Genomic DNA, 26,226 nt, shown 5'->3' with positions numbered 1-26,226 from the left:
GATATTAAATAACTAAATGAATCACCTTTAACCTTGTTTTCTCAATTCCTTAATAAACATATTTAACCAACTTATTAATCCTGCTATATATATAAAACTCCCCTCATTTCCCCTTTTGTAGCTTTAATAAAACTAACGTACCATAGATTCCTCCCTGTGCTGTGGTTTAACATAAATTGAACCAACATATTTTCTTGATGATGGTATGGCTGTTCCTCCTCTTTGGATCGGTCAGGTTTCCATCGCTGGCTCAGCTATCGCCACTCTGCAGAAAGAGATATCCGCGTCCTCCGCCGCCGCTAGAAAGATCATCAAGCCGGTCAAGTCTCCCAGTCCGTCTCGTACAGCGGTGGAGACCAGAGTGACGCCGGAGCCCGTCCCTCCGCCATTCAAAGACTTCGCTGAGAAATATCAGAGTCATTTTGGCACTGAGTTACAGACGGGGGTGGTGTACTCAGGGGGGACGGAGAGAGTATATGAGGACTGGGAAGCCCAGGTTTGTAATCCAGTTTAGTGGGCTGGATCTGAACAGGACAAGAAAACCTGATGAGTAAACAAAAAAAGATCAGATCTGTGTTTTTCTACTGGCACTGGGATGTGAGGAGGAGAATATCGATCTGTCTGTCCGACACTTGGTCCGCAGCAATAAATGTCAAAAACTATTGTTCAGATTCTCATGAAATTTGCTTTAGATATTGATGGTGCCCAGAGGACGATTCATATGTTTTTAATGAGCCACTGACTTTTTTCTCTAATGTCACCAACAGGATCAAATAACAAATCAAAACCCAAGCGAGTTTAGTGATGACCAGAAGGTGACCTTTTGATTTTAAAGGAATAGTTTGACATTCTGGGAAATGCACTTATTTTTTTCTTGCAGAGAGTTAGATGTTCAGATTGATTCCACTCTGTCTGCACGGTAAATACAAAAGCAGCCAACAGCTGCTTAGCTTATGTTTAAGCATGAAGACTGGAAACAAGGGGAAACAACAGCTAACTTTTGGACAGAGCTAGGCTAGCTGTTTCTCCTTGTTTCCAGTCTTGTCTGTCTTCTAGCCTGTGCTAAGCTAAGCTAACCATCATGTGGTTGTAGAGAGTAGTATCAATCTGAACATCTAACGCTCGGCAAGTAAGCAAATAAGTGTGTTTCCTTAAAATTTGATATAATTTTTCTAGCGCCACCCTCAGGACAACTCTTACATTTTATCTCCACTACTCACTCAGACCAATGAATAAAAGATATGTTGACTTTAGATATTGTGGGGTGTAATGAACGTTGCAAGCATCACTCCCAGACCTTTAGTCTAATTTTGTTAAGAGTCCGGTTTTCTTGATTTCTGTGAAAATCCAGGATTAAATATCACTGTAATAAAACCTTTAACATGTTCGTTGATACTATTGACAACCTCATTCTCACCTCTTGATCCAATCAAGCCTCCGCTCCATCTTTCTGTGCTGTCATCTTTTCCACAATATTACATGTTGGATGTGAACAGCAGTGTCTTCTCCAATGTGTGTTTGCTATGTCATGCACTTGTGTTCATGCTTTGGATTTTAGAAATAGGTGCAGTCTTCATTAAACTGCATTGTGCTTACAAATCTGCAACTGTATTACAGGTGGTGGAGGCAGCAGCTGTACCTGCAGCTGAGGACAGTGTGGTCCCACCCACACTGATGTCTGTGAGTAGTTGAGTCCTTAAAACCACAAAATATATTTGTCTTGTTGGGAAAGGGACATTTCCTAAAGGTGTTGTGTTTTGGTCTGCAGGACTTAAAGAACACAAATGTGACAGAGGGAGAGTCAGTGACCCTGGAGTGCCAGATCAGCGGTCACCCTGCCCCCGTTATCATGTGGTTCAGAGAGGACTACAAGATTGAGAGCTCCATTGATTTCCAGATTAGCTATGAGAACGGATTCGCCCGGCTGGTGATCCGTGAGGCGTTTGCTGAAGACAGTGGACGCTTCACCTGCACCGCCACTAATGAGGCGGGAACTGTCAGCACCTCCTGCTACCTGCTTGTCCAGGGTCAGTACTCACAGTAAAACAGGAGAATATGGGAAAAAGCATGAAAACATCAATTGGTTTGCATCATACCTCTCAAACAGGATGCTTTCAGTGTCCTTCTTAATATGCGGTTACTTTTGGAGTCCCTCAGGGTTCTTCTGCGGGGCCTCTTATGTTTTCATTTTATGTTTTTATCCTTATCCTGAAATTATTTCTTTTTGTTTTTATGATGATGGCACTCAGTTGCACTTCTCTTTCCATCTTGATGATTTTACCTGATGATATATTTACATTATACACTGAATTTTTAATAGTCTCATCCTACTGTCTTTTTCTTCTGGACATTAGAAAAAATTCTTCAATTACATTTTTACAAAACAGAAATTTTAAGCATTGGTCCTGATCCCGCTGCTATGCCATGTTCCCTTTGAAATTGGGCACTCTAATTCAAACTGACAACACATCGTCCTGCACTCAGCTGTAGGCTCTGATTCAGAGAATTATATTATTGTCACTCCCCATTTGTCTTTCTGCCGATTTGGGTGCGAAGCCAAATATCAACTTTGCTCACATTAACATGTTTGTTTCAGGAGTGATGAAAGGTCCTTCAAAAGCTGCTCAAGAGCACACAATAGTTTTTCAATTAAACAAAACTGTAACTGAACTCACAAACAGTACCACATGGTGTCTTCTTATTGAAACTGACTCTGTCTTTGTTCTTCAGTGTCTGAGGACATTGAGAGCAGGGAGGAGATTGCTGTCGTGACTGAACATGTTGAAACTGCTCAAGAGAAACTGTGAGTTGATCAAAGCTCCCTGTTGTGTTCAAGATTGAATGATATTGGCTGATAAACGTAGTTGACAGAGTCAAAATTGCTCTAAATGTAACTTAAGAAAATATTCTGTTACTGCTTTATTGTTACATTGTTCAGACTTAAAGACAGCTTGCGGTTCTGCTCGGGCCGGCTAATATTAAAAAGAAATATGTATTTTCAGAGTAACTGAAGAAACCAAAGAAGAAACCATGTCCCAGGTGAGCGTGGCTGAGTCAGAGACAGCCGCCACCGCGGCTCCCTTCTTCGTCAAGACACCCAGCATCCAGAAGCTGGTGGAAGGAGGAAGTGTCATCTTTGAATGTCAAGTGGGAGGAAGCCCCAAACCACACGTCATCTGGAAGAAGAGCGGCGTACCGCTCACTACCGGATACAGGTACGTAATATTAAGGCTGCAACTACCGAAATATTTTCATTATCGATTAATCCATCAGTTGTTTTTTGATTAATCACTCCATCATTGTCTGTTGTTTTGTCTATAAAATGAGCTCAAACAATCCCGTTTGATCTGATGAACAGTTCAAAATCCAAAGATATTCAGTTTATAATCATTTGTGACACAGAAAAGCTTCAAATTGTCACATTTGAGAAGCTACAATCGGGAAATGTTTGGCATTTTACTTTAATTACTTAAATGATTATTCAATTATCAATACTAGTTGTTACAGCTCTACATAATATCTTGACAACTATTGGACAGATTTTCATGATGCCCAGAGGACATTTCTCATGATTTAGGTGATATATTTTTCATTTGATTTATAAATGGATCCATAAAACAGATTAAGCTCTCCATCCCCACTGCTACTGGGTCTGGTTCAGTCTTGACGCTGTGCAGCCAAACTTTTTTCAAACCCACAGAGCATTATTTAAAATTCTAGTGGAGATCTCAGAGTCAAAATCTGTGAGGCTAAATTTGTGTCTAAAATTATGAACCAGGCATCTATTGTATTTCCATTGGATGGAAAATTGAGTATTAAGTTGGAATATTCAACTCAGTGTAAACATTATAATGCTTCAATAAACAGCTGGAACAAGCTGATACAGAATGTTATACTGTCAGATGGGGATGTAAAGAGGGGGAAATTCAGTGGACGATTAAGGTTAAATCCAAGAGAAGATGTGTTAAAGTGAGAACTCTAAGTACAAACTTGGCTTTAACATGAACTTCCCCTCTCCTCCCACTGTTCATCAGATACAAAGTTGCCTACAAGAAAGAGACTGGAGAGTGCAGATTGGAGATCTCCATGACCTTTGCTGATGACGCCGGAGAATACTCCGTCTTTGCCAAGAACCAGCTTGGAGAGGTGTCAGCCTCTGCCAGTCTGCTGGAGGAAGGTACATTAGAAAGCACAGGCAACAATAAATGAAGTAAGACAGGGTAACAAAGAGGAAGAGTTCTGTCTACAAAGACTTAAATAATTACCCACCAACCATCAAAGTCATTGATCAAGATTACAGAGATGTAATAAAAAGATCTGGTGTCAGGGTATGTTCAGACACTGAGCTCATGTACCTGTATATGCATTGTTTTGCTAACAGAGGAATATGAACTCTACATGAAGAAACTGGAAGCTAAGACTGAAGTGACAGCCATGGTGCAAGAGCCCCATGTGGGAGACATTCCCCCTGTCGTTGTTACGACAATGGAACAGATGACCACTACCATTATTTCCGGACAGGTAGGAGCATTATTCATCATGATCGATGATGATGGATGAAGTATGTTGGGGAAATCTGGAAATGTGCATGTCTCAAACTCATGGCCAGATTTATCCACTAGAGGACCCCTGGAGCAAACTAAAGCCACCACCAACACCACCAGTATCTCTCTATACATTACAGTAAACAAATTTAACAGTTGTATACAGGAATATGCATGATGTTTAGTACAATCTAAACTTAAACTATTTGAAGGTTTTTTTTGACCCTGGACCCATTTACAAGACAAGGTATTAAAATTAGGTGCTATTGCAGGACCTCTTCTGATTTTAGGTCATACTGTAGTTTAGTCATGCATACACACAAACAAATGTGCAATTAGTCAGATTGCCACAAACCAGACACCTTGTAATCCCGGGGTTTTAGGAGCAGTCCACTTTGCCTGGATGATAATCCAGCCCTGCTAGAACCTTTTAGATTTCTGCTACCACAGAGCAAAGCCTACCCTGCTAGGTAGATAGAAACGGACACTTCGAAAAACCTGTGATTAGAGTACAGTGAAAATCATGACGGTCAAACACTAGAAATATCCCTAATTATTCTCATACCTCAGAAAAGTACTTCCCTTCCTCTCCCTAACACCAGGTATGCTTGGCAACTGATATATGCTAATATTGTAATAATCAACCAATGGTGATCAATTTGTCAAAATGAAATGATGTTGATGAACTCTTGGAGAACATTCAAATTTGTGTCTTGTCTCATCTGCAGGAATTCCATCTTTCTGCCATCGAGCAGAGGATCATCCAGGAGTTCGAGCTCCGCATCATGAAGATTACCTACAGAGAGATAGTGACCGAGGATGGAGAGCTGATGGTGACTGCCGCCCCCACTGAGGCCATGCAGCCCGCCTTTGACACTCCTGTCAAAAACTACAGGATCATGGAGGGAATGGGTGTCACTTTCCACTGCAAGATGGCTGGCATGCCACTTCCCAAGGTACTGAATTATTTAATATAAATTGTCTCTTTGAATTGTCTTTCTATTAAACTGAGATGGAAAGCTCAACTGAAAACTGTAAAATAGTAATAGCATAATAATACATCTAGATCCAAAGTGGCCCTCCAATGACATTTTTTCTTCTTCCAGATTGCTTGGTTCAAAGACGGCCAGCGGATCAGGCCCGGCGATCATTACCAGATGGAGGTTCTTCAGGATGGACGAGCCAGCCTTCGTCTTCCTGTGGTTCTGCCAGAGGATGAAGGTGTCTATACCGCCTTTGCTGCCAACATGAAGGGAAATGCCGTCAGCTCTGGGAAGCTCTATGTGGAGTCTTCTGAAGCTGCAGCACCTCAGAGATACACACCGCAGCCAGCAGTACAGAGGATAAGGTAAGTTTTAATGTATTCAAAGGACTGAGAAATAGATCTTCCGCAAAACTGTAAACACCTGTGTATTGATGACTTTTCTACGTTCTCAGGTCCACATCTCCTCGTTCTCTGAGCCGCTCTCCTGGCCGTTCTTCCAGCCGTTCTCCCGGACGTTCTCCTGCCCGCCGGCTGGATGAGACAGATGAAGCTCAGCTGGAAAGACTCTACAAACCTGTGTTTGTCATGAAGCCTTCCTCATGTAAATGCTCTGAGGGGCAAACTGCCAGGTTCGACCTGAAGGTCGTTGGCAGACCAATGCCTGACACATACTGGTTCCATAACGGTAAGTAAAAAAAGATTAAATCTGCATAAAGGAGGTTACTGAATATGATAAGTCTCAAAATAATCAATCTATTCTCCCCTTCCTCAGGACAACAAGTGGTTAGTGACTATACCCACAAGATAGTGGTTAAAGAAGACGGTACTCAGTCCCTGATTATTGTGCCAGCCATGCCACATGACTCAGGAGAGTGGACAGTCGTGGCTCAGAACAGAGCTGGCCGGTCGTCCATCTCCGTCACTCTCACTGTTGATGGTAAGATTGCAGCTCACCTTGAACATTGTATGAACACTATTTGATCTGTTATTAGAAGAGGACACCTGTGCACACTTGATGGCTTTAAGTTTTTGGGTATTTTTCTTTTCTTTTCCAGCTAAGGAAACCTTGGTGCGTCCCCAGTTCATTGAGAAGCTGAGGAACATCAGTGTAAAGCAGGGCACTCTGGTTGAACTGGCTGTCAAAGCCATTGGAAACCCCCTGCCTGACATTGTCTGGCTGAAAAACAGTGACATTATCACACCACACAAGCACCCAAACATCAGGTATGTTTTATAGCACCTGTATTAAGAGTATTCATAAACTGGCAAACAGAGTAAGAGTTTTTGTGTCTGTATATGTAAGTACATTATATGTATATATTTATTTCTACTAATTTGTTCTAATTTTTTTCCATCTAAGCTGATGTATTTATTTGTTCTTGTCATGTTTGCTCGTTTTAATGCTTCATGTGTAAAGAACTTTGCTGCATTTTATGTATAAAAGGTGCTATACAAGTAAAGTTTGTTATTATTAAAGTTTATTATTATATTCAGTAAGAAAAAAAAAGAAAAACTAGAGTAAGAATATATTGATATATTTCTGCATATTACACAAAAGATGAAAAATAACTGTTAAAGGTTTTTAAATAAGAGAAATCCATTTTCCAGGATTGAAGGAACCAGAGGAGAAGCCAAATTCCAGATTCCCTCATCAGTTGGCTCAGACAGCGCCTGGTACACAGCTACAGCCATTAACAAGGCTGGCAGGGACACCACCCGCTGCAGAGTCAATATTGAGGTGGACCATGTTGAGCCTGAACCAGAGAGGAAGCTTATTATTCCCAAAGGAACCTACAAAGCCAAAGAGATCGCCCCTCCGGAGGTGGAGCCTCTTCATCTCCGTTATGGGCAAGAGCAGTGGGAGGAGGGAGACCTTTATGACAAAGAGAAGCAGCAGAAACCACAGTTCAAGAAGAAGCTGACCTCTGTCCGAATGAAGCGTTTCGGTCCAGCTCATTTCGAATGCAGACTGACCCCTATCGGTGACCCCACTATGGTAGTGGAGTGGCTGCATGATGGCAAACCTCTGGCAGCTGCTAACAGGTTGCGCATGGTCAATGAATTCGGCTACTGCAGTCTTGACTATGATGCTGCTTATGCTAGAGATAGCGGCGTCATCACCTGCAGAGCTACTAACAAGTACGGAGTCGACCAAACCTCAGCTACCCTGATTGTCAAGGATGAGAAGGGTCTTGTTGAGGAATCTCAGCTTCCTGAAGGCAGAAAAGGAGCACACAGAATTGATGAGATGGAGCGCATGGCACATGAGGGTGGACCCTACGGAGTCACTGCTGAGGAGGAGAGTGAGAAAATGAAACCTGAGATTGTACTTCTGCCTGAACCAGTCAGAGTTTTGGAGGGTGAAACAGCCCGATTCCGCTGCAGAGTGACCGGTTATCCATCACCCAAGGTTAACTGGTACATCAACGGACAACTTATCCGCAAAAGCAAGAGATACAGACTTCGGTATGATGGTATTTACTATCTGGAGGTTCTCGACATCAAGTCCTATGATTCAGGAGAGGTCAGAGTGGTTGCAGACAATAACCTGGGCTCAGCCGAGCACACTGTGAAGCTGGAGATTCAGCAGAAAGAGGACTTCAGAACTCATCTTCGTAGGGCTCCCGAGGCAAAGGCAGCTGAGGCCATACCTGAACTTGGAAAAACACCATTTGAGGTGGTGACGGTTGAGAAACCCACAGACGAAACTCATCTGAAAGAGGTGGTCAAGCTCAAGAAGGTCCATAGAATCGTCCATGAGAAAGCCAGAGAGGAGTCAGAAGAGCTGAGGAGCAAGTTTAAGCGCAGGACAGAGGAAGGCTATTACGAGTCCATCACTGCAGTGGAGCTCAAGTCACGCAAGAGGGATGACTCCTACGAGGATCTACTGAAGAAGACAAAGGACGAACTGCTTCACCACGCTAAGTTGAGGGAGGAGGCTGAGAGAAAGAAGGAGGAGGAGCGCCTCAAACTTACTGCTAAACCACTCAAACCAGAAAGGGTTAAGCTCTCAGCCAGCATGGAAGCTCCGAAGATCCTGGAGCGTATTACCAGCCAAACAGTTGCACAGGGTGAAGAAGTAAAATTCAGAGCCCGAGTCGTCGGCAGACCAGACCCTGAGTGTCAGTGGTTCAAGAACGGTGTTCAGCTGGAGAAGTCCGAACGTATTTACTGGTTCTGGCCTGAAGATCATGTGTGTGAACTGGTGATCAGAGATGTCAGAGCAGAGGATTCTGCTAGCATCATGGTTAAAGCTGTGAACAAGGCTGGAGAGACTTCCAGCCATGCTTTCCTGCTGGTGCAAGGTAACACAGCTCTGGATTGGCAAAAATATACGTGTGCATTTGAAATGTGAATTTTCTCACATAATTTCTGTTATCATTTTTGCAGCAAAACAAGTCATCACCTTCACCCAGAAACTGGAAGAGATCAATGCCAAGGAGAAGGAAACCATGGCTACCTTTGAATGTGAAACCAGCGAGCCTTTCGTCAAGGTCAAATGGCTGAAGAATAATGTGGAGATCTTCTCTGGAGACAAATACAGGATGCACTCTGACAGGAAGGTTCACTTCCTGTCTGTGCTGTTGGTTGACATGAAGGATGATGCAGAATACACCTGCGAGGTTGTAGATGAGGATCACGTCAGGACAACTGCCAAGCTTAATGTTGAAGGTGGGTTGGACAACCGGCTGCACACAAAGTTGAGATTACTGGGACATTTATTTTTCCTTCAGAGATAATGTTTCTTAAAGCTGGTAGTTCCTGCCATTCAACCACATCTACTGACATATCTGAACACTGATTCTGAGCTTTGGTCTATTTGATCTATTATAAAATTATGTTTAGGAACAATATTTGACTGTGGACACTATTTAGGTACATTTCTCCATTACAATTACATTAAATCCTGCAAGAAAAAATGTGCCATGTTTTAATCAACAAAGAGCGACACACACTGGTGGTGTATGGTACCATACCTTGACTACTTTTTTTGTCTTTCTTGTCTCTAGTCCAGTATGTTTGTCATATCCAGAGCATCAAATTACACATCACTTACACATAACTTAAGTTTTCATATAATTATAATGATTATGAAAGAGATTCCACATTAAAAAATAATTACTAGATGCAACTGCCCTTGTAAAGCCAATGGAACTTGTGGTTCCCTGATGCCTCAGTTTGCTATTATGGTTTCTGGTATCAAAAGGAAAACACTATTGAACTGATTATAAACCAAAACTGTCAATATTCCATCTGTGTTATGTAATCAACAGGAGCCCCACTGGAGATCCTGAAGCAGCTGGAGAGCACAGAGGTACCGGAGACGTACTCTGGAGAGTTTGAGTGCGTTGTGACTCGTGAGGATGCTGAGGGCAGCTGGTTCTTCGGAGAAAAGCAGCTCTCTCCCAGCAGTAAATACGTCATTTCCTCCCGTCGTGGACGACACAGCCTATCCGTCAAGGATGTCAAGAAGGAGGACCAGGGAAAATATAGCTTCAAAGTGGGCGAGTTCCAGACAAGTGCTTCACTGAAGATGAAATGTGAGTTATGAACAAAGTGCAAGTTTTTAGTTTTATATTTTTATTCTGATATCCCAGCTTAACCAAAATCTGTCAGTCCATCCAAGTCTTTGTTGAATTGTGATGTTATTCTGAAAAATCTTGGTCAAATTCCCATCAAGTTTGATATATATAATAATGGTCCCCAGAAGGTTAATCCTAATAATTTAAGTGACCCTCTGGATTTACAGTAGTGCCAACAATAGGCCAATATTCTCATGAATGTTACTGAGCACATTTCTACCCCCCAGAGGATGAATCCTTAAGATGTTGGCAATGTCACGAGCTTTCCTGTAGTATAAAGGCTCTAAAGGCTCTAACATTAGTAAGAGTCATCTCTTTTTTTTATTCAGTCCCAACAAGTAAACATTTTGGGATGAATTGAATTTTGCAGCCTGTAAGAGCCATAAGAGGATTAGAATCAGACTGTCAGATTTAAAACCTGGTTGTATCTGGTGCTTTACACATTTTTCTTGATCTTTCAGTGCGTCCCGTGACTTTGATGCAGCCTCTGACCGACCTGACCGTCTGTGAGGGTGACATTGCTCAGCTGGAAGTCAAGTTCTCCCAGGAGAACGTTGAAGGAACCTGGATGAAGAACGGACAGCCCGTCACTGCCTCAAGCCGTGTGCACATTGTAATCGACAAACATATCCACAAACTCCTGATTGAAGACACCAACAAGGATGACTTGGGAACGTACTCCTTTGAGGTTCCTGCTCAGGAGATCTCAACCTCCGCAAAGCTGACCGTACAGAGTAAGTCACAAATTGCTTTTCTATCCAACTTTCTCAGGATTTAGCATTCCAAAGTAAAGCATTACGAACTAAACATCTGGTCTCGTGTTGCAGTTATTGGCATCCTGACCCCACTGAAGGATATAAGTGCTGTTGAGGGCACCAAGGCTGTTCTGGAGGCCAAGATCTCCGCTCAGGACATCAGCTCAGTCAAATGGTATCACAACGACAAACTGCTGACCTCCAGTGACCGAGTCCACATAGTGGCAAAGGGAGCCAAGCAGCGTCTTGTCTTCACCAGGACATATGCCTCCGATGAGGGACACTACAAGCTGGTGGTTGGCCGAGCTGACACCAGCTGCAAATTGTCTGTTCAGAGTAAGTTGTAGAAGAGAGGACTGAGGTATAAACATGTGTTAACTTACGAAGACAATTACTTGTTACCAGGATTCTTACTATTGTAGTTTTTACATTATTATGCTTTGTACAAACATGTACATGTACATGTACATGGCTATGCCATGTTAGCTGGCATAGCTAACATGGCATAGCATGTTAGCTATGCCAGCAGTTTATATGGGGCACATAGTACAGAGTCTATGTGTTTGGAATAACATTTGATGCCCGTTGTACTTTACAGAAAGTGGAGTTTTATTAAAGGCACAGTATTGGAAAAATGCATGTCATTCTGAAGGAAATTACATGAAAACACCATATTAGCCTGTTGGCTTTAACATGACCAATCACATGCATGTACTGGAGCTTTTTCTACTGCTACCTGGAATAAACAGCTGATCTGACTGAAACAGCTCCATCTGCTGCTCACTTAACATATCCACATTTTCTGTGAAAGAGAGGCACAATGTTACATGGCTTAAGTACAATAATTGATCATTGATCGATGCTGATCAATGTGAACGATGAACAGTGGATCACTGGTTAACTCCACAACCTTTTTTCATCTCAACAGCTGTCGAGATTGTGACCCCAATGAAGGACAATGAGTGCTCTGAGTCTGAGCACATTAAATTCGAAGTCGAGCTTTCTCACCCAGGCATCATCGCCTTCTGGACTTTCAAGAATGAGCCGCTGAAACACAGTAGCAAGTACAAGATGGAGTCCAAGAACAAGCACCACACCCTGATGGTCATGGACATAATGAAGGATGAGGAGGGCGAATACATGTTCGCCGCTGGTGAGAAGAGGTGCAGCGCTAAGCTCACTGTGTCAGGTATGCCAGACCACATTTATCAGCAGCTCTAGAGATTTCTGATCCAAGTTAACATATTGTAGCTTTGACTGGACCAAGCATTAACAGACTGGATCCATCTTCTGTCACCAGGTGGTGCTATCAAGAAGCCTCTGCGTGATTTGGTGGTGGCTGACTCCCAGACCGCTGTGCTGGAGTGTGAAGTAGCCAACCCGTCCTCAGAGGGCAAGTGGCTCAAAGATGGCGAGCCCATCGACTTCAATGAGAACGTGCTGAGTGAGGTGAAGGGTGCCGTCAGACGCCTCGTCATCGTCATCACCAAAGGCACCCACATCGGAGAGTACACATATCAGGTCGCCAGCTCCAAGACCTCAGCCAATCTGAAAGTTGAGGGTAAGTCCACATTATGTTAAAGTTTAATCTTAAAAACAGAAACATTTCTTCATAACCTGCTTAAATCCTTTGTAAATGAAGCACATAAGGACAGATACAGTATGTGTTCCAGGAGACGCTGAAGTTGGATTTCATGTACATGTACCTGTAACAGCTGTGAAACTAAACCCAGCTTACTCTTGCTAGCCAACAAGATACAGAAAGTGTAAACAGGACTCTTTTGGGCTAGCTGGAAGGTGTATTTTTCTTACTTTGATGATGGCTGGCTGTTTCCTCCCTGCTAATTAGCCTAGCTTATTAGGACCTCTCTGTACTGAACACATAAAACCCTCTCGTGGCACCAGGTTGAGAGCAACTGATCTCAAGCATTCACTAACAGAGGGCCAAATCCTGGAGTAATGATGTTTGTCTTAACAGCTGTGAAGGTGAAGAAGACCCTGAAAAACCTAAATGTGGTCGAGACACAGGACGCTGTTTTCAACCTGGAGCTGACCCACGAAGACGTGAAGGGATCGCAGTGGGTCAAGAATGGCGTCGAAATCCAGCCCAGTGATAAATATGAGATCATCACTGAAGGCACAGCCCACACCCTGAAGATCAAGAACTGCAACACACATGACGAATCCGTTTATTCTTTCAGACTGGGGAAACTGTCTGCAAGCGCCAGGCTGAACGTTGAAAGTAAGCAACTACTGACTTTTCAAAAAACAGAACAACACAACTTTAACTTGAGCCAAATGTGAGCAGTAGCTTCCTAAAAATAAAGAATTAAAAGACGTACTATTCCAACGTTATCCAGAAACTGGATTTGTAGTTGTCACAGAACAAATTCTCTAATTGTGAAATATTTTCCCCACAGTGATCAAGATCCTGAAGAAGCCAAAGGATGTTACATCACTGTTGGGAGCAACTGCTGTATTCGAGGTTGGCATCTCTGAGGACGACATCCCCCTGAAATGGATGTTCAAAAACGTTGAGCTGAAGCAGAATGAGCACTACAAGATGTTCAGTGAGAAGAAGACCCACAAACTGACTATCCAGAATGTGGACAACAGCAAAGAGGGAGAGTACACCGCCGTGGTGGGCCATCTGCAGTGCAGCGCTCGCCTCACCGTCGAGTGTAAGTGTCGGTGTGGTGTGACACGTTTCTGAGGATGTCTGATGAGGATTAAAATAAACTGTGTGGAGGGGATACTAGCATTAACATGTCACCACTATGTACTACTAGGTACTACAAAGAACTTAACCAAGACAGAACATTTATCTGCATCGGACTATTTATTGCTTTCATATTTGTCAATTGCAATATTGTTTGTCAGGTAACGGGCCACAGACAAAAACTAGTCTAATACTTGAGGCTAACTAAAGCGCAGGTGGTGCCTGACCATATGTTACAGATTCTAATATTGTCTGAAATGTAAATCTGAAAATACAGACCTTGTGTTTTTAGTGTCAGTGCTAGTGAATTTCCTCCATGTGTGCTTAACTCATTTAACTGTCAAAACTAAGACACACTTAATTTAACTTCATAGTTATACTTGCCCAGTATTAGTTATTTGTGTGGTTTTCTGACCAATAGGTTTTATGTCACTTAAAGCTATGGCACTTTGCTGACCTTCTCATGACATTTCCACATTCAGGTCACAAAAACAAAGTTTAGGACATTGGATCCACTTTTGATGTCAGGACTTGAGACTTGACTTTCAAAAGAGTGACTGATATTTATACCAAAAAAAATGAATTTAATATATAATTTGTATAATTTGGAAAAGGACTTTAAGATGATCATAGACAACTTTGATTATTTTTATGTTGTTGGAAACATCCATAAACATTCAATCTTGAGAAATTAAACTGTCCTATTGGTGCATTTTAAACCTCAAAATTCCTCTCACTTCAGTGCTGGGGTGTACTTTATATTGTTCTGCTTATGATGACAATTGTTTGAAATGCAAAACTGGTTTTAGTAATTTATTCTGACTCCAGTGGGTTTATGTCTTATTTTTCTGCCAGAACTTCACCTTTGACTCTCTAACTATCAAAGGTTTGCTGCAATCTACCGTGACAGTTTATACTTAAAACTTGGTTGGAGTTTAAATGTGCAAGTATATTTTTGGTGCATCCTGATAATATTTAAATAGAACCCTAAAATAAAATGTAAGCTCTAACTTATTTTAGTTTTGATTGTGATCCAGTTCAAATTTAACAGTAACAGTGGATTGATTGATTGGTTGGTTGATTGGTGGTTGATTTAAACTACTTGAATGAGCTACATGTAGCCGTAAAGCTGATTGTTGGGATTAAATAAACTAAGACTGACATTCTCTCCTCACATGTATTCCTCAGCTCTGCGAGTCACCAAAAGCTTGAAGAACGTTGAGGTCCCTGAGACCCAGGTGGCCACGTTCGAGTGTGAGGTTTCTCACTTCAACGCACCATCCACCTGGTTGAAGGACGGTGTGGAGATCGAGATGAGCGAGAAGTTCAGGATGGTGGTTCAGGGAAAACATCACCAGTTGACGATCATGAACACCTGCAGCAAGAACGACGCTGGAGAGTACACCTTCGTCTGCGGGACCGACAGAGTCTCTGCAACACTAACCGTTCACCGTAAGTTCCTCCCGTTAGCTGCTGTTAATGATGGCAACAGGGACGCATCAAAGTTTAAAGATTTAAAGTTTCAGATCAGAACACCTTTGATTTTCAGATTTTTATATAAAGTAATTTATAAATGGCTTTAAAATTTTCAAAATCTCTTAATTAAATTTAGTAGATTTCAAGTTAATATACACATTAGTTGGAATTATTAATGTTATTAATGTTATTATAGTCAGGATTTTGGTTTATGTTAGTAGGTTTTTAGGGCCCCTTAAATTAATTTAGCCCATGTCAGGGTAAACCTATTACTACCGAATAAGAATCAATTAAAACGCCATTAATTTCCAACTGTAATATTTCAGAGCCCTCACATAATCCTTTCACTTTAACACCTTAAATTGATCATTAATGGATTTGTGAAATATTTAAATTACAAGACCAATTAAGGATTTCTGACTGCTATACAAAACACCTTGATTTGGATGACTTTTAGTGTTTTCAGTAATTAAATTTAGGTAATTTTGAAAAATGTTGATCATGATTTACTGAAGTCCAAGGTCACGTCTTCAAATGTCTTATTTTGTCTGACCATAAGTCCTAAACTCAAGTATTTTCAGTTTAATATTAAATAAGATAAAGAAAAGCAGCAAATCCTCACAATTACGGAGCTAAAGCCAGAGAATATGTTTGCTCGAAAAAGGATGAACAATTAAATCAAGTATACAAATAGTTCCTGATACATTTTCATGAGTCTGAAGTTATTTTTGTTTTCAGCGATCCTCATCACGAAGATGCTGGAGCACGTGAACGCTCAGGAGAAAGACACAGTCACATTTGAGGTGCACGTCAACTACGAGGGAATCACATACAAATGGCTGAAGAACGGCGTTGAGATCCGCTCCACAGACAGATCCCAGGCTCGCTGCAAACAGCTGATTCACACTCTGAACATCAGGAATGTTCATTTTGGAGACAGCGCTGAGTACACCTTCATGGCCGGCTCTGCAGTGACTACAGCTAAACTTGACGTTGAGGGTAAGATGTATTTTCTTTTATTTATATAGTAATTAAAGTAGTAAAAAATGTCAGCTGCTAGACTTCCCACTTCCTTCAGCTAGTTACCAACTTTGTCTGTTTGGTGCTGGGCAAGCAAAGCTAAAAACCCCACATAAAGATATCACTAGCACCACCCAAAGGACCCAGAGAACAACAGCAATTAAATAAAGCCTCTGAAGGGCTTCTAGAACCATATAAAGGAACCTTTAATCCTCCTCAGTGGCCACTATAACCAGGGGAATTGTTGAAATAACTACCTTGAACCTTTGTAAGGACCACTTGTTCCACTAAAACCTCCCCAATGACCACTAGAACTTCCGGAATCTCCTCAGTGACCAGTACAACCACCTAAAGGATCACTAGAACCCCCAAGGGACTTCCAAAATCCACCAGCATGACCAGCAGAATCCACTAGAAATTACCCAATGATGACAACATCTTAAGGGTCACTAGAACCATCTAAAGCACCCTTAAAACATCTGCTGTGGCCACTAGAACCTCTTGGGAGACCCCTAGAATCTTTTCAGTGACAAACCTGAACCTTCGTAAGGACCACTAGTACAACTAAAACCTCTCCAACCTCCAGAGTGACCAGCAGAACAATTTTGTAGGACCACTAGAACCTCCCCTGTAGGACCACTAGAACCACCCTAATGACCAGCAGAACCCCCTGGAGGACCACTAGAACCTCCCCTGTAGGACCACTAGGACCACCCGAATGACCAACAGAACAACCCTATAGGACCACTAGAACCACCCAAATGACCAGCAGAACAACCCTGTAGGACCACTAGAACCTCCCCTATAGGACCACTAGAACCACCCAAATGACCAACAGAACAACCCTGAGGGCCACTAAACCACCCGAATGACCAGCAGAACAACCCTGTAGGACCACTAGAACCTCCCCTGAGGGACCACTAGGACCACCCAAATGACCAACAGAACAACCCTGTAGGACCACTAGAACCTTCCCTATAGGACCACTAGAACCACCCAAATGACCAACAGAACCTCCCCTGTAGGACCACTAGAACCTCCCCTATAGGACCACTAGAACCACCCAAATTACCAACAGAACAACCCTGTAGGACCACCAGAACCACCCCAATGACAACTAGAGCCATCTAAAGGACGACCAGGACCTCCTGCAGGACCTGCCATGAATGGAAGCAATCATTATGTGTCTATACTCTACAGTTAAAGGTGTTTGGTAGTTTTTTTTAATTTGGGTGAACTGCTGCTGCTACTCTGAACTGCTTCCTGCTGCGTGCAGGGAGTGCTGAGACTGCTGACACTGAAATAGACAGTAAACCCAAACTTGAAGCTAATGGTTGAGTCAGGTTTTAATTCTCTGTGATTTCAGCACGATGAGCAAGGCCTTCAAGCTTAGACTCAGTCGTTTAATTTAATGTTAAAATCAAACATACTGATAAATGCGGTGGTCCTGAGGGTCAACACAGTACCTTTCAGAAAACACAATGACATTTCAGCAGGATAAATAGAGATATCCGACCAGAGAGACAGAGGCTGAAGTGATGAGAAAAATGTAGCACAGACTTTGCCATCACATGGTTCCCTAACGGTCTGGTACTAAATGTTCTGGTCTGGGAACCCCTGGTTTACATCAGCTTGTCTGCAGCCAGGTTCTCTTGATAGCCTTTTCAATAAGGACAAAGGCCCAGTAGGACCCCACAATACATTCACTCAGCCAGTCAGTGCATCCGTGGGAGTTTACTTCCTATAGTAGGCTATCACTGACCAATCTGGATTGACTTGGGCTCTGTCCAATCACAAACAAGAATTGTTGTCCCTACCTTTTCAGTTTTTGTGAAATGTGGTTGTTTTGACCCTCAGGGCCACCGTAGATAAATGCAGATTTAAATAACTTTATGTATTTCCGGGCTTCTTCCTGATGCAGCCCGAGTGATTGAATTCACCAGACACCTGAGGGACCTGAAGATCACGGAGAAAAAGAGGGCGACCTTTGAATGTGAACTTTCTGAACCAAACATTCATGTGATATGGATGAAGGATGGTCAGGAGCTGGACATGTCCGACAGGTAGCTCACATTCAGCTGCTTCTTCTAAATAAACCGACATACTGAAAACAAACAAATGAGGAAATTCTTTTAAATCAACTTTCTATGTGACCGTCTGTGTTGCCTGCAGATATAAAATGAGCTCAGATAAGTTTGTGCACCAACTGGTTTTGCCATCCGTCCGCCTGTCTGACGCCGGAGAATACACCGCCGTGGCTGGGGCCAGTATGTCCAAGGGCAGCCTGGCAGTCGAAGGACGGGACATCAAAATCTCAGAACCTGAGAGCAGGGACATAACTGTGAGTTATTTATGTACTTATTCATGTTCTATATGGTGTTGGTAGTCTGCCTGTAATGAACTGTTTTGCCTTCATTATCTCAGTCTGCAGCCATCATTATGGTTGTTGAAGCAGTCGTAATTTAAAATAAATATGTCATGATCTTCCAAAGGTTCTCAGGATTTATCACCATAAAGGAAATCTTAACCACAGAGCTACAGATTATTAACTCTAACAATTATGTTTATTCAAATTTTAATATTCATTAGTTTATTTGGTAAGTTGGAAAAAACACACAGCCAATCATCTGATCTTCTGCTGAAAGCAGGTATTTAAATACTGGGATTCAACGTCATCGATCATCTGTTTTTGTAGGTTGTTGAGAAACACAGAGCGACCTTTGAGTTCGAGGTGAACGAGGATGACGTGGAGGGCCGCTGGATGAGAAACGAAGTGGAGATCCAGTTCGAGGTGGAGGACAGGTTCAGCTACATCTCCATCAAGAAGCTCCACCGCCTCACCATCTCTGAGACCTACAGGAGTGATGCTGGGGAGTACACCTTCTTAGCCGGCAAAAACAGGAGCACCATGAACCTTCATGTCAAACGTAAGAGCTGTGAGCTGCCATCACATAAACAAATCAGTCCACCACTAATCTTGCTTCTCTAGATATCTAGATTTTCTTGCCTTGTGTTAGGAGTTTATTGGTTCTTATTTATGATGTTCTGTGCAAATAAGTATCACAGTATTTAACTCTTAAAGGGATAAACAGCCATTGAGAAAATTACTGAAGTTTTAAGATGTGTACCTACATGCAAAGGACATCTTCAAAAAAACAAAAACAAAAAAAAAAAACAAATAACATCTGATGAAATTGGCTTTGTACATTTCTGTATCATTAATTCATTAATCCTACTTAGAATAACTTCATTCAAAGAGACGTCATACCATATTTTTACGTCAAAGAACTCTTCTTACTGCCTTATCTTTGATTGATGTTCAATTCCAGTATTTGTTAGGAAAATGGTCTCAGACTTTCTTTCATGGATGTTATGAGGACACTGAGAAACTGAAACTGTAAAACAGGAATTCTGAGAAATTCCTGTTTTTATGTTACAGCTTTCCAAGTGGAAACTTCAGAAGGTCTGTTTGTGCTAAAGCCAAAAGTGCTTTATCCTTGTGTCTTCTATTTTGCGTTTTTAATATCTAACCGCTAAAAATGTATTACTTCAAAACACAGTAACACAAAAAGGGAGATTTTATAATTATTGTAGAGTTTTACTTGTTGAAGTATCAGTTGGTAACAGCGTGGTTCCTCATCGTCCATGGATAAAATTTAAATTTAAGTTAACATACCTTCATTTCTTTTGTCTCTGTCTTCAGTCCCCGAGCCTCCTAAGATCATCCGGCCCATGGAGCCCCAGACGGTGACATCGGGTAAATCGATTCGCTTCACGGTGCAGGCGACCGGCATCCCTCAGCCTCATATGACCTGGTACAAGGACTCCCAGGCTCTGGCCTCCGGCTACAAATGCAAGATCCTCCACGACGAAGAAGAGTACACGCTGCTGCTGCTCGAAGTCTTCCCGGAGGACGCCGCCACCTACAGCTGCAAGGCACACAATGATTACGGAGAGGTGACGAGCTCCGCCCCTCTCACTGTGGAAGGTACGTATAGAAGTTTATCGCCACAAGGCATCGAGAGGTTGGAAACTGTTTTGTTTTTTCCGATTAGGCTTTCAGTGGGAATGTCATTTTGTTTGCAGAATATATTTCAAAGCAGGTAGAGCTGACTTACAAGTTATGATTATTTATCTCAGCAGGCAGTCAATATCCAAATTATGGACACATCATTAACAGTAACACATCATTATTTATCAGTAAACCAATGTATTCTACATACAATGAATCTCAGAAAAAATGACTTTTACTCCAAATATCATTACCATAAAACATAATACTTAAAAAAAACCACGTCGTTGGAATCAGGATGTGATGGAAAACACGACAAACAACGTGTGTTCATTCTGCTTTATTGTACATTTGAAATAATTTATTTAATACCTTTTGATTATTATTATTATTATTAAAAGTATATCTGTTTCTTTGGTTTGTGTCTGTCTGTATATTCACTGTTAATGTTGATATAAATTAATATACAATTTAATACATTTAAATTTGTGATTTAAAGCTACCTTTAATGTTCCAACACAACTCAGATCTCACATCTCAGCAGAGACGGCAGCTATTGCTACTCGGCTAAAATAACTGTTAGCTTTAGAAGTTTAGCTCATCATGACTGTATTTAGCTTGAGCCTTATTGAGTTATTTAATAAACTGAATGTCCAAGATTGATATTTTTCAATTACAGATTGCATCTACTGCTGGAAAAAATATGATTGGATTTAGCTTTAGCTCATACTAGCTGCAATAATCTCCCTAGCTAGCTTTGACAGTAGTTCACAGATTTCAAAAACAGAGAGCAGTTGCTGTTTTCTTAGTTTTTTAGCTCCATTTTTAGTTACTGCAAATTTTACGTGCTTTATTCACAGAAATTATAAATCTCTACAGCTCATTGTTTATATGATAAAACTGATGTCAAAAAAGTCTGATTTTGGTTAACAAAAATGTTCAGTTACTACATTACAGCTTCATTATTTTCAGGTTCAACTGATTCATTATTTGCTCTTTATTTGTCATAAAAAGAAAAGTCCATAATAGGTTATCAGAGCCCAAATTAACAACTTCAAATCACACATTTTCGCTTTACAATGATGTGAAAAATAGAACAGCAGGAAGTCATAATGTTTGAGAAGCTGGAACCAAACAATGTTTTGTATTTAAAATTCATGAATAACTTGATTGATTATCATTGACTACATATTTATCTGTTTTCCAGTTCCTGAAGTGGTTGAAACTGTGGCTCGGGTCTCTGCTCCGGTCATCATCACTCCCCTGCAGAACGTCCTGGTAACAGAGGGACACCCTGCCCAACTCCAGTGCACCGTCTCTGGGGAAGGTAGTGACCACTGCTCACCTAATTCTGGTTGTTGGTTTGAAAAGACTTGCTGTCATGTTTTAGTGTCCAGTACTTTGGATATTTGCAGTAAATGTGTTCAGATGATCCTGACTGTTAGTGAACACTGTGTTTCCAGATCTGCAGATTTCTTGGTTCTTGAATGAGAAAGAGCTCAGGGAGTCAGACATCTTCAAGATGTCTCATTATGGTGAAACCTGCCGTTTGGAGATTACCAGAGTTCTCCGCAACCACGAAGGAGAGTTTTCATGTCTTGCCACAAATTCGGCGGGAATGGTCACATGTGCTGCGACCCTGAGTATCGATGGTGAGTTATTTGGATGTATAAGTGTGGATGATGTTCAGATGACCCTGTCACTGCATGTGCTTCACCAGAAAGGCTCTGATTTCCAGCTTAAAACCTGGATCTGACATACTGGCTTACACTCGGATCTAAAAACAGACGGATCAAAAATCGTCTAAAAGTCTTTTTTAAATTCAGAAACCAACTGCTGTTCTCACTGTGGGCTTACTGTATGTTAATAAATGCCTTTGGTATCAAGAACTAACCAGCAAAGTTTAAGGAGTTGATTAAAATGCTAATGGCTAATACTGATCACCCAGAGCATTCCTGTTCATAACAACACAAACAGCACAAACTGTCTCCTCCTCTCCTTCAGGGCTAAAACTTCAGAAGCATGCCTCAAATTCACCTTCTCAAATATAAAATGAAGCATCTATTGGCACAAAAAACAACAACGTTCATTGAGCCAATAGAAGGCTGCATGGGTTGAGCAGAGGGAGGTGCCGAGGTTTCAGGCTTGTGTGCCAGAAATCACCTGCTGCTGGTTGTACAAAGATTTTAGCAGGTGACATTTTGTGAAATCTTCTTCTTCTCTATCTTCTCCAGAGTCAGATGTTTCAGATGGATGTCAGTGTCCATTACAGAGAATAAAGAGCCACAATAATTACAAAAACCCTATTAGATCTTGCCTGATAGAATATGGAAATATGGAAAGTTTCATCTATGTGCTTCCAGTACAGCGATAGGTTTAGCCTAGTTTAGCACAAAGACTTGAAGTAGGGGGAAACTGCTAGTCTAGCTCCATCAGAAGTGAGGAAAGTGGGAAAATTCACTGCAAGTTTTGTCATTTTAGCCAAAATAATCACAAAAAACTGTGAGGTCATGGTGAGACTGTGAGCCACAGACATTGGTTGCTAATGAGCTAAAGTCTGTGAGCTAGAGCTAACGTTACATATCTGACATGTTAGCTAAACAGCAAACACTCAGATCAGTTGAGGATGACTATAGCTTAGCTTAGCACAGAGAAAGGAATCAGGAGGAACTACTAGCTTAGCTCTGTCAAAAGTGAAAAAAGCCAAATTGAGACATTTTCAGCTACAATAGCAACCAAAACCTTCATGTGGTCCTGTTGACACTGCCAAGTATGGTACCTATGCTTTTATAAAGAATGGCAGCTAATGTTAGTTAGTGAGCAAATATTAAACCTCCAATTCACAGATTTGGGATGCTAATAATGCTAACATTACCTAATCTACACATCCAGGGTGTGTTTACCCTGTTAGCTCCATTTAAAGACAAAACAATGAAATGTGTTTTCCTCATCTGACTCAGAAGACAGCAAACAAGAACATTTTCTGAAATAATGCTCTCTGCGCCACATTGTTAGTAATTATACTGGCTTACACATAGTGCTAATTATGTGCAAACCATTGAAATTCATGTTTTAGCCTTTTTTAGCATTTGAGTTTTACGCTTTAATAATTTTTTCTTTATTTTTGTACCTCTGTCTCCTCAGACTGTTTTCACCAGTCGAAACTCTCTTTGTGCAACCAGCTCCTGTTTCATAACAACTAGCCTGTTCACCTTTTAGAAACTAAGCTTTTATATTTCACTTCTGATTATGTGACACTCAGTTAAACTGTCTGTTGACTGTTTCTGTGAGCTTCAGGACAAATATGTACTATATTTGTAAAGCAGCTCATGGCCCTGGATTGTTTCTGTTTTCTGACATCCTCACTGTAAACACAGGTGATCATTTTACACATTTTTGTTTTGTGATGCATGATGTCTTCTCTTCCTCCATGAATAGCTCTTAACAGTAGGGATGTCTTTATTCTGAGACATGAATCTTTATTTGAGAGGAATGCAGCATGGTTCAAAACAGAGCTGAGCTTTGGAAATCTAGCTTTCCAGGTTCCTCAAACTCAAGCACGGACATAATCCATAGATGTTTTTATCATTTTTGGCTCCAGTCAAGCTTGCATGATTGACAACGGAAACCAGCCACTGTCCACTCCCTCACTGATCATGATCAACGCCCCACTCCAACTGCACTCTTGGCAAACAAGCTGTGACACAAGTAACCTGAAGAAGTCACCAGAATGATGTGTTGACCTAATTCTTCTACTCTTTCTTATTGCCCAGATGAAAAAGCCTTAGCTATTGTGTCAAGCACTGGGGCTGAGACTAAACTAAATCAGAGACTGGAGGCTCAGACTGAGAGTTTCCGTTCTCTGTCAGTCGGACAGACAGCCCGCAGTGTTGAGTTTACTGAGACTGTCTCTGAGAGCTCCTCTGTGTCTTGGAGGATGGTTGAGTTTCAGATGGAGAGTGTAAGCTCGAAGGAGACGAGTTCTGAGAGCAGCATTCAGATCAAACTCTCAGCCAGCCCCAAACTGCTGATGGAAATGAGCGATGTCCGGGTGAAAAGTGGCGAGATGGCCGAGTTCAGCTGCTCATTTGACGGGCAGCCCTTCACCGGTGTGGTATGGGATCATAACGGCCAGAGCCTGGCAGACACAGAGCGAGTGAAGAGCTCTCAGAGTGGGGGTTTGTTGTCCCTGGTCATCCAAGGTGTTGGTGTGGCGGACCAGGGCATGTATTGCTGCACCGCCACCAACCAACATGGCCAGAGCAGCTCCTCTGCCCAGCTCACTGTTGAAGGTGGTTTATCTTTCTTTTTTATCACTGTCTCTCCATCTGGTCCATCCCACCTACTCCGCCTGCTTCATCCCCTCCTCTCATTATTTAATATTCCCTCTTAGACTGTAACCTGTTAGAATGTAATAGAATAACAAATCTCTTGCTTTGTAGTCTAATTTCTCCCCTTCCCGCTTCGCCCCACTAACCTCATCCATTCATCCTACTAACCCCTGTAGTGTTTAAAACTTAGAGTCATAGTCTTATACGCTCTGACCCCTAATGACTCTCCCTAACTTTATTCTCACCTAGCTAAAGAAGCAAATCTCAAAGCAGAAACCCCCATCCCTACCGATTCTGTACGTAAAGTGTCTCAGGCAGACAGGGAGACCGCTAGAGATCCCCCTGAACAAGACAAGCAAGAGGCAGTGGAGAAGCCGGGACCCTCACCTCCATCTTCCAAGAGACCTCACAGCCTTATCAGCCACCTGTATTTCCCCGACGTCATGCCTCATGATAAGCGAAGTCATCTCCTCTCCAGCTGCCCCGAGTTCCTGATCAAACTCCCCCCTGAGCTGATGATCAGAAACAGAGACAGCGGCTCCCTGTATTGCGTTATGAAGGGGGTTCCCACTCCGTTTGTCATTTGGCTTTACAACCGGTTGAATGTTGAGGATTCAGTGTCTTACTCTCTGAAACATGACGGCCCCCTGTGCTATATGAATGTTAACAATGTGGGACCCAGACAAGGGGGCTCTTACACTTGCAAAAATGTCACCTCAGCTGACGATGCTGAGTGCAGCACAGTGATGAAAGGTTGGCATCTGCATGCTTTTGGTCCTTCTGCTCGCTCGGGGTTTGATTGGCCCACCACTCATCCACACTGCTTTCCACCCACACAGCCAGCAGAGGCACACTTCTTCACATGGCGACACCACTTCTTCAACAGGGTTTAACCACTGTGTTTAGGAGAGGTCGCTGACCTTTGTGTCCTGTCTTAATGACTAAAACATCAAAGAGATAAAAGAGAGAGGGACACTCATATCACTGAGCATTTTCCAAAAGCCAGAGGTGCTGCACACTAAAAGACCAAAAGGAAGCATGCAAGAATATCAGTTAAAAGGAAAAAAAACAAAAAAAAACAAGCGTATGATATGGATGCACGACCTGTCACTGATTCTAACAGTCTTGCACCATATGAGACTCTATGTGCCGTTTTGGAAGTGTTTTTAACTTGTTAATGTTTGTGTCTTTACAGCAACTGCAGCAGAAAAGGAATCTGTGACTCAGGTCCATGAGGAAATGAAAGGTAAATATTATCTTATGTCACGAATGTCATTGTCCAAGACACAGAATTTATTGATTATTTATACAACTTATTGGTCTTATTTATCTTTTGGAACTCACAAAATTGTCTTAATGAAGAATCTATTTTTTCATTTTGACTGTCTTCACGCTGCTCTGGTAAGAAATTCATGTGAAATTTTGTAGAATGTAATTTTTTGTACTGTGCATTTTTGGATGATTTAAACTGTGTATTCTTTGCACTACTGCAAACTGTTTCACTCACTGTTTTTGTTTTGTTTTGTTTTTTTGTCAAGGTCCACTGACTAGCTTTTTCCAGAGCATGTTGGTTAAAGTGTCATCATGTGACCAAAGTATAGAATTTCTGATCACATCATAACCGTGTAGTCATATGATGACATTGGGTAACCCCAATGTTATTTCAGTCTTTGGTGTCAAATGTGATCTTTATTTTTATTTTGAAAGTGTTTTGGAAAATGTATTATACTTCGTTTGTAACAAACAGGCTAAAAAATGCAAAACAGTATCGTCCTTGCAGTCAAATTCTTAACTGTAGACG

At 41.7% G+C, this 26,226-nt stretch overlaps 1 protein-coding gene across 1 annotated transcript in view; it reads left to right on the top strand.

The window, feature by feature from the left end:
- The window catches only part of LOC121907573 (titin-like), a 214,293-nt gene that overhangs the window by 20,271 nt on the left and 167,796 nt on the right, over positions 1–26,226 (top strand). Inside the window, 32 exon segments of the mRNA XM_042427209.1 lie at positions 236–496; positions 1,618–1,680; positions 1,769–2,027; positions 2,731–2,803; positions 3,003–3,215; positions 4,035–4,177; positions 4,382–4,521; positions 5,273–5,500; positions 5,651–5,892; positions 5,982–6,214; positions 6,302–6,466; positions 6,585–6,753; positions 7,138–8,834; positions 8,920–9,201; positions 9,804–10,070; positions 10,574–10,846; positions 10,940–11,203; positions 11,796–12,056; positions 12,168–12,428; positions 12,846–13,109; positions 13,288–13,548; positions 14,775–15,038; positions 15,801–16,061; positions 18,004–18,145; positions 18,255–18,423; positions 18,778–19,009; positions 19,786–20,070; positions 21,302–21,421; positions 21,558–21,746; positions 23,868–24,386; positions 24,675–25,178; positions 25,621–25,671. Of these exon segments, the coding sequence (XP_042283143.1) occupies positions 236–496; positions 1,618–1,680; positions 1,769–2,027; positions 2,731–2,803; positions 3,003–3,215; positions 4,035–4,177; positions 4,382–4,521; positions 5,273–5,500; positions 5,651–5,892; positions 5,982–6,214; positions 6,302–6,466; positions 6,585–6,753; positions 7,138–8,834; positions 8,920–9,201; positions 9,804–10,070; positions 10,574–10,846; positions 10,940–11,203; positions 11,796–12,056; positions 12,168–12,428; positions 12,846–13,109; positions 13,288–13,548; positions 14,775–15,038; positions 15,801–16,061; positions 18,004–18,145; positions 18,255–18,423; positions 18,778–19,009; positions 19,786–20,070; positions 21,302–21,421; positions 21,558–21,746; positions 23,868–24,386; positions 24,675–25,178; positions 25,621–25,671 (8,755 nt within the window).

Source organism: Thunnus maccoyii, chromosome 11 (genome assembly GCF_910596095.1).
Source record: "Thunnus maccoyii chromosome 11, fThuMac1.1, whole genome shotgun sequence".
Lineage (NCBI taxonomy): Eukaryota > Metazoa > Chordata > Actinopteri > Scombriformes > Scombridae > Thunnus > Thunnus maccoyii.
Note: the sequence above shows the minus strand (reverse complement) of the source record. Positions and strands in the feature narration are given on the sequence as shown.